The sequence below is a fragment of the Myotis nattereri genome, assembly GCF_964212035.1.
Source record: "Myotis nattereri genome assembly, chromosome: 15".
Classification (NCBI taxonomy): Eukaryota; Metazoa; Chordata; class Mammalia; order Chiroptera; family Vespertilionidae; genus Myotis; species Myotis nattereri.
The window spans coordinates 50096197-50104612 of NC_138090.1; the positions used below are offsets into that span (position 1 = coordinate 50096197).

General features: G+C 60.5%; 1 protein-coding gene across 2 annotated transcripts; it reads left to right on the forward strand.

The window, feature by feature from the left end:
- On the forward strand, nucleotides 1-7921 carry NR1H2 (nuclear receptor subfamily 1 group H member 2). 2 transcript variants are annotated; one of them, XM_081106755.1, is made up of 10 exons: nucleotides 1-404; nucleotides 533-666; nucleotides 1454-1515; nucleotides 1599-1730; nucleotides 2033-2323; nucleotides 2405-2667; nucleotides 2865-3044; nucleotides 3876-3975; nucleotides 6769-6977; nucleotides 7329-7921. In XM_081106755.1, the coding sequence occupies exons 3-10, from the start codon at nucleotides 1473-1475 to the stop codon at nucleotides 7473-7475; spliced, it is 1365 nt and encodes a 454-aa protein (XP_080962881.1). In that variant the 5' UTR covers nucleotides 1-404; nucleotides 533-666; nucleotides 1454-1472; the 3' UTR covers nucleotides 7476-7921. The 2 variants fall into 2 exon arrangements, with proteins under 2 accessions (XP_080962881.1, XP_080962882.1); XM_081106756.1 differs by lacking the exons at nucleotides 1-404; nucleotides 533-666 and having other exon boundaries at nucleotides 1427-1515.
- The last annotated feature ends 495 nt before the right edge of the window (nucleotides 7922-8416 follow it).

Below are 8416 nucleotides of genomic sequence, written 5' to 3' on the forward strand. Positions count from 1 at the left end.
AACAGCCAAAAAGGGACAAACGTGCTTGAACTCAGTCCTGCGCGAAAAGGAGCGCTGGTTGGGGAGATAGATGCCGAGTGAGTCTTTTCCCGGGAGCCCAGAGAGACACTCGGCGCCTGGCGGGGAGGTTTGGCACTGGCCACGTCCGACAGAATGAGTCCGGAACGCTTTTGCCTCTAGTGGACCTGCCGGGAGGGTAAACTTCCAAAGGGCGCACGACTCCCCTGCGGGGCAACTGACTTGGCTAGTTCTAGGCGGACCGGAAGTCCGTCATCCCCGACTCCCCTCCCCTTGCCGGAAGTGATGCACAGTGGGGTTGCCGGAAGAAGTGGCGAAGTTACTTTTGAGAAGACCGGAGCGGCGGTGGCGTACAGGGGACACAGAAGAGGAGAAAGAGAAGCAGAGTAAGGGGACAGGCGCAGGTGCATCCGAGTGTGGGGAGATGCGGGGAGCGCCCCAAGCCCGGGGCTTCCCGGAGTTCCCCGCACTTCTCTGCTCAGCCCTTCTCTCCTTCTCGCCCTCCTTTCCGTAGCTCGCGTCGCCCCCGGCTGTTTCCAGGGCAACGGGAGCAGGAGACCCCGCGAGAGACCGCCCACGAGACCCTCGCGCGCAGCCATGAGCCCCGCCCCCCACTGGTGTTTGGAGAGGGGCGGGACCTGGAGAGAGGTGTGGGGGCGGGGCCTGATGGGCGGGACGGAGGCGGGGCTTCACGGGAGGGGAGGGGTCGGGGTCTGGGGGGAAGGGGACCGATGGAGCGGGGCAAAGTGATCGGCAGGCACTTGATGGGAGGAGTGAGGGTGCAACCTGGGCGGTGGAAAGGATGGGGGCGGAGCATAATGGGAGGAGGCGGGGGTAGAATGAGAGATGGGTTTTCTTCCTCGGCTGAGTGGGATGGAGTAAGAGTAGGTGGGATGAGCTCTAACCGGTTTGGCTCAGTGGATAGAGCGTCCGCCTGCGAGCTGAAGGGTCCCAGGTTCGATTCCGGTCAAGGGCATGTACCTTGGTTGGGGGTGTACCTTGGTTGGGGGCACATACTCAGTGGGGAGTGTGCAGGAGGCAGCTGATCGATGTTTCTCTCTCATCGATGTTTCTTAACTCCCTATCCCTCTCCCTTCCTCTGTAAAAAGTCAATAAAATATAAGCAACATATTTAAAAAAAAGAAAAAAACTTAGTGGTAAGAAGCGACGGGACCTGGACAGAGCTGGTGGGCAGAACCTGGAGTTGGGGGGGCCTGCAGGGGGCGGGATCTAGCTGAGGACGTGGCTTGAGGCCAAGCCAGGGGCTGTCCTGAAGTAGAAGGGGCGGGCCCTCTTAGAATTGGGGGGCTGGGCTTGGGTTCTGTATGCCCTAAGGGAGGAATCTGGGAACCTTGGAAGGAAGGTGTGCCCCCTCAAGACCCGTGGCTGAACTTCCCTGGCCCACAAGCCTCTCCGTCCCCCCCGTGTTTTGCAGGCTGCTCCGTGACCCCACCATGTCCACCCCGACCTCGAGTTCCCAGAACACCCCCTTGCCTGGTGAGTGAGCCCCTTCCCAGCCCAGCCCACACTGCTCCATCACACACGTGTCCGGAGAAACTCACTGTGCTTCCCTCTCTCAGGAAATGTCCCCCCTCAGCCCAGCGCCCCCTCTTCGAAACCCGTGGTAAAGGAGGAGCGTCCTGAGCCGTGGCCTGGGGGCCCGGACCCCGATGTCCCAGGCAGTGATGGGGTCGGCTCAGCCTGCAGCGTGGGTGAGAACGGGGTCCAGGAACCGGTTGGGACTTGGTACGGGAGGCTGGGGGAGGGATCCCGGGAGAGAGAAAGATCGGAAATGAGGACAAGGAGGCTCTGATTTCTTGTTGATATTTTTTCTTCTCCTCCTGGACCCCTCTCCATGTGATTCATTCTTGGGGTTCACTGACATACACATCTGTCCCTCTGAAGCGCCATCTCCCTGGGCCCCCCTCTGTACCCCCTCTGCTCGCTCATGGGCCTGTCTGGCTGGCTGGTTTGTTTTCGTGACTCTCTCCCGGCTTCCGTCCACTCGCCCCAGTCATCCCAGACCCCGCAGAGGAGCCAGAGCGCAAGCGCAAGAAGGGCCCGGCTCCGAAGATGCTGGGCCACGAGCTGTGCCGCGTGTGCGGGGACAAGGCCTCCGGCTTCCACTACAACGTGCTCAGTTGCGAAGGCTGCAAGGGCTTCTTCCGGCGCAGCGTGGTCCGAGGCGGCGCCGGGCGCTACGCCTGCCGGGGCGGCGGGACCTGCCAGATGGACGCCTTCATGCGCCGCAAGTGCCAGCAGTGCCGCCTGCGCAAGTGCAAGGAGGCCGGGATGAGGGAGCAGTGTGAGTGCCCGCGAGGGACCAGTGCCAGCCTGGCCGCTGCCCAGCCCTGGGGCCTCCGCTGAGGCCTGCCTCTCCCCGCAGGCGTCCTCTCGGAGGAGCAGATCCGGAAGAAGAAGATTCGGAAGCAGCAGCAGCAGCAGCAGTCACCCTCGGCGCCCGGAGTCAGCAGCGGCTCCGCCTCTGGGCCTGGGGCCTCCCCTGGAGGGTCCGACGGCGGTGGCCAGGGCCCCGGGGAAGGCGAGGGTGTCCAGCTAACAGCCGCCCAGGAACTGATGATCCAGCAGTTGGTGGCGGCCCAGCTGCAGTGCAACAAGCGCTCCTTCTCCGACCAGCCCAAAGTCACGGTACTGCCCCTGGCGCAGCCTTCAGGGGCCGTGGGCCTGGCATGGGAAGGGAATGAGGCTCCGGAGGGCAGGGGCTTGGAGAGGACGAGCTCCCGGGGTGCAGGCTTTGCCTCAAGGTGCCCCCCGGGCCTTGGGTTCTTGGGAAGAGTCCAGAGAATAACTCCCCCCCCCATCCCCACCCCACTCCCATGCCCCAGCCCTGGCCTCTGGGCGCAGACCCCCAGTCCCGCGATGCCCGCCAGCAGCGTTTCGCCCACTTCACGGAGCTGGCCATCATCTCAGTCCAGGAGATCGTGGACTTTGCCAAGCAGGTGCCCGGCTTCCTGCAGCTGGGCCGTGAGGACCAGATCGCCCTCCTGAAGGCGTCTACCATTGAGGTAACAGCCGGCCCTCCCTTCCCTCCTGCCTGCGAGATAAGCCCTAGAACAATCACAATCCCCCTAGTCCTTGCCTTTGTGGGCCTATATCTTTTTTTTGTTTTTTAAAATATATTTTTATTGATTTCAGAGAGGAAGGGAGAGGGAGAGAGAGATAGAAACATCAATGATGAGAGAGAATCATTGATTGGCTGCCTCCTGAATGCTCCCTACGGGGGATCGAGCCCAAAACCCAGGCATGTGTCCTTGACCAGAATTGAACCCGGGACCCTTCAGTCCGCAAGCCGATGCTCTATCCACTGAGCCAAACCAGCTAGGGCTGTGGGCCTGTCTCTTATGGAGGAATGTCAAAATACTAAACAAGGTCATCAGAGGTTCCCATGGGCCAAGGGGAGGAAGGAAATGGGCTGAGGCTGGAGGGACACGCTTGAGAACTTGCCAAGGAGCCTATTTGGAGTTGATGACATTTGAGCCAAAACAACGGTGACAAAGAAGGACTGAGTGCCTAGTGTGTGCCCGGCTCCCTTCCACGTGCTGGGCACCTGTCAGTGGACAGAACACACACAGCCCTCCCCTGCGCCTGCTGACCACCGGGGAGCACGTCCTGAGCGGACGGTGCTGAATGAGGAGGGAGAGAGCTTGGGGCGTCCAGCGTGCTGACTGCAGGCTGCTGTGGCTGAGAACGGGGGGGGGTTTGGGGGGGCAGAGGGACCAGGGATGATCCTGGTGAGATCGGGCCCCCTTCCAGGCCAGGAGAGGAGGGACTGGTGGCCAAAGGGGTCCCAGGGGCTCCTCACGCCCCTGCCTGCCCCCTCCCTGCTGCCCCCTCAGATCATGCTGCTGGAGACGGCCAGACGCTACAACCACGAGACGGAGTGCATCACTTTCCTGAAGGACTTCACCTACAGCAAGGACGACTTCCATCGCGCAGGTACGGCTGAGGGCAGCGGGGAGACCTGCCTGGGAGGCCTCGGCTGCCTCGTCCCTGTCCGAGCCGCCGTTTTTCCATCTCTAAAGCGGGGTGAGCCTGTGGCTCAATTGGCCGGGCATCGTCCCGTGCACTGAAAGGTTGCCGGTTCGGTTCCCAATCCGGGCACGTGCCCAGGTTGCAGCCTTGATCCCCGGTCGTAGGAGACATACAGAAACATCACATGGATGTTTCTCTCTTTCTCCCTCTTCCTTTTTCTCTCAGTAAAAAAAATCGTAAAAAGAAAAAAAAGTGGGGTGAGGGTTGAGTGCCCCCCGCAGTGCGGTAAGAGCACGTGTATTGGTGGTTGACGCTGCCCACTGGGACACAGTGCAGCAGGAGACAGAGGGCCCTGCTATCCCAGAAGGCATCTTGGTGGGGCTTGAAAGACACTCCGTCCACCCACAGCCCGGTCCCACCCGAGGGCGGCTGGCTCGCAGTCCATTGTGAAGTGTGCAGCCTACGCAGCTATGTAGGGCAACCCCAGTCCCTGCCCTCTCTCAGAGCACTTAACTTGGGGGCGTGGGCGTGTGGAGGAAGTGCAGGCGAGCTGAGGGCTGAGAGGCCTCGCCAAGGAAAAGGGGGGTGGGGAGTAGCATTGCCCCCATGTGCAGAGGCCTCTCTCTCGGCCTCTGGTCTTTCTCAGGAAGTCCTGCTCTCCCGGGGGCACCTGTCTGTACTCCCCGATGTCTGCTTCTCACCCCCTCTTCCCTTCCTCTAACGCGCGGCCCTCCCATCACCCGGACAGTCAGTCACCCTTTAAGTAGGAGGTTGTCAGCAGGGCACAGCGGGCAGGGTGTCAGCATGTGCAAAGGCCCTGAGGTGGAGAAGAGCTGGGCAGTTTTAAGGAACTACAAGGAAACCTTGGAGGCTGGAGCGCAGAGATAAGGCTGGAGAAAAGGTTGGGGTCCCACCACTCCCCCCACCCCCCCCATCCTCTGCCACTGCCACAGTCCAGGCCTCCGCTGTCTCCCTAGCCCACGGCAGGGTCCCTCATGGTCTCCCACCTCCACCCCTGCCCAGTATTAACACCCTATCGGCTCATGTCCCTCTGCTCAGAACCCTCCCTGGCTCCCATCCCCTGGGAGGGAAGTTACCACAGGCCTGCAGGGTCTGGCTCCATGCCCTCCCCTTCCTCATCTCCTGCCCCCTCTCCTCACTCACTCTCCTCCTGTCCTCCTGTCTCCTCTTTCTTATTTGAATCATCAAAGATACTCCCGCCTCAGAGCTTTTGTACTTGCTGGTCCCTTTGCCCAGAACTAGGGTACCAGCTTATCCTGGCTTCCTTCCCAGTGTTTCCCCCCTGTTTTGTGTGTATGTGTGTGTGTGTGTGTGTGTTTTCTGTTTTTTTTCCCCCCAATGTTTTAAAAATATATTTTTATTGATTTCAAAGAGGAAAGGAGAGGGAAAGAGAGATAGAATCATCAGCGATGAGAGAGAATCATTGATCAGCTGCCTCCTGCACGCCCCCTACTGGGGATCAAGCCCGCAACCAAGGTACATGCCCTTGACTGGAGTCGAACCTGGGACCCTTCAGTCCACAGGCCAACGCTCTATCCATTGAGCCAAACCAGCTAGGGCCATTTTTTTTTTTTTTAAATATATTTTATTGATTTTTTACAGAGAGGAAGGGAGAGAGATAGAGAGTTTGAAACATCGATGAGAGAGAAACATCGATCAGCTGCCTCCTGCACATCCCCCAATGGGGATATGCCCGCAACCCAGGTACATGCCCTTGACCGGAATCGAACCCGGGACCCTTCAGTCCGCAGGCCGACGCTCTATCCACTGAGCCAAACCGGTTTCGGCCATTTTTTTTTTTTTAATCCTCACCCGAGGATATGTTCTAATTGATTTGAGAGAGAGAGGCAGGGAGAGAGACACATCCATCGTTACACGCCCTGATCGGGGATCAAACCCTGGGTGGATGCTACAACCAACAGAGCCACGCCCGCAGGGCCTTCCAGCTTTAACACTGAATGTCTCGTGGCCCAAAAGGCCACGCAGGCTCGGGCAGAACAGATGGTAGTACCCCTCCCGGAACACTCACTTCCTCGTAACGCGCTCCCTTCCCTCCTTCCGGTCCTTGCTCAAAGGTCCCCCTCCACTGAGGCTCTCCCACAGCGTCCCCCTCACAACCGCCTTGTCCGAGACGCTGACATGATTCTCAGAGGCCCCTTCCCCTTCCCGACATTCGCTTGATCTCTAGACGTCACCACTGCCTCACAGGTTGGAGAGGACGTATCTGTTATCTGTCCCCTCGGCCCCCATGTGAGTTCCACCGAGCACGGACTTTGGCTTGTAAATGGCTCTCTCCACTGGCATGTAGTAGGTACCCAGGGAAGTTTGACGAATGAATGAATGAACGAATGAATGAATGAGTCCCTCTTGGGGATGAGTTCCACTGAGGGCAGTGGAAGCCACGGCAGGGGGCGACACACTGTGACCTGGGCTTCAAACTCTCCTTTTCCTGCCGAGAGGCCCCGGGAAGCCCAAAGAAGCGCAGGTGGTGATGGCGTAGCAATTGCTGCCCAAACGGCCGCTCTCAGACCCCGTTCCCTCACTCGGGGCAGGTTTATGGCACAGCTTCTCCGTGCCAGGCACTCCCCAGGCAGCGGGGACACGGGCCAGCGGAGGTGACGGGAGCACGAGCATGGCCGCCGCCTTCCTCATCCCGCTGGGCAGTGTCAGGCCGGGCGTGGGGGCCGGTTTCGGGCGGCGTGTTTATCGGGGGGGCCTCCACCTCCCGCCCCGCAGGCCTGCAGGTGGAGTTCATCAACCCCATCTTCGAGTTCTCCCGGGCCATGCGGCGGCTGGGCCTGGACGACGCCGAGTACGCCCTCCTCATTGCCATCAACATCTTCTCCGCCGACCGCCCCAACGTGCAGGAGCCCAGCCGCGTGGAGGCCCTGCAGCAGCCCTACGTGGAGGCGCTGCTCTCCTACACGCGCATCAAGAGGCCGCAGGTACCAGCTCCCGGGGTCTGGGAGGCCCAGCAAGTCCAGACCCACGTGGGGTCAGCTGGGGCCGGGGTCCTGCCTCCTGGTCTGAGCCTGGCTTGTCTGCCTCCCCGGCCTTCCCCGGCAGCACCCTGAGCTCTGGCCCATATCCTCTCATCAGAACCTGTGCCCAGGCCCTGTCCCCTCACCCAGGAGCTCGCCTCGTCCAAGCACAGGGGCGGGGTCCCCATGCTCTCCTTGGCCTCTGCCCACACTGGCTCTCCTGGCTCAGCCTGGGGAGGGGGGCCCTCCTGGCGGGCTGGCCAGAGCCTCAGCGCAGGGCCTGGCCAGCGCCCACCGTCCTCCTGTCGCCGGCAGGACCAGCTGCGCTTCCCCCGCATGCTGATGAAGCTGGTGAGCCTGCGCACGCTCAGCTCCGTGCACTCGGAGCAGGTCTTCGCCCTGCGGCTCCAGGACAAGAAGCTGCCGCCTCTGCTGTCTGAGATCTGGGACGTCCACGAGTGAGGGTCCAGCAACCCTGCCCGCAGCCCTGCACCTTCCAACGAATGGACGTGGCCGCGCCTTCCACCTGGGGGAGGGGGGGAAGGAGCCGAGCCTGGGGGCCCACCTTGTGGCTTGGAGCACAGGCCCTGGCCCAGCCAGCCCTTAGCCCTCAGGATAAGCCCCCGTCAGGGTCCAGGAGGCTCCCTCCCTGCCCACTGAGTCTTCCTGGGAGGTGTGGATGGGTCGCAGGCCCTGACCTCTGACCTCTCCAAGCACTTCCAGCTGCTCTCCCGCCCAGCTTACACTCAAGCCCACTGCGCAGTGCACCTTGAACAGAGGGAGGGGAGGCCCACGGCTCTCCCACAGCCTGAGAGACCGCAGGTCCCCTCTCCTTCTGCTTTTATTTAATAAAAACTAAAAGAAAAACCACACAAAAAAATGGGAAAATAAAATACGAATAGAAACCTGCCCTGAGCCAGAGTGAGTGTGAGGTGGGCTGGGGATGGGCCGCCAGGGTCTTACCCCACACTGGCCCTTTAGACCAGCGGTTCTCACCCTGTGGGTCGCAACCCCTTTGGTGGTCGAATGACCCCCTGAAAGGGTCGCCTAAGACCATCCTGCACATCAGATATTTACATGACGATTCATCACAGTAGCAACATTACAGTTATGAAGTAGCAACGAAAATAATTCTATGGTTGGGGATCAGCACATGAGGAACTGTATTGAAAGGGCCAGAAGGTTGGGAATCACTGCTTTAGACGGTTGCTGGGCGGGTGGGAGGGGTGTTCGCAGTGAGGGGTTCAGGAGAGGCCCCTGATGGCCTCAGGGTCACCCCCCTGTGTAAGGCGAGTGGGAGGCAGCTCATGAAAGAATTAACGTGGATGAGGGGGCTGGGACGTTCCCTCCGTCGACAAGTACTTGCCGAAGCCACCCGTGTCCGTTCTGGGAACACATGCCAT

Coding starts and splice junctions, on each gene's coding strand:
- NR1H2 (XM_081106755.1), top strand. CDS start 1,473: ATGTCCACCCCGACCTCGAGTTCCCAGAACACCCCCTTGCCTG. Junction 2,324..2,404: donor GGCCGGGATGAGGGAGCAGT/GTGAGTGCCCGC, acceptor CTCTCCCCGCAG/GCGTCCTCTCGGAGGAGCAG. Junction 3,045..3,875: donor TGAAGGCGTCTACCATTGAG/GTAACAGCCGGC, acceptor CTGCCCCCTCAG/ATCATGCTGCTGGAGACGGC.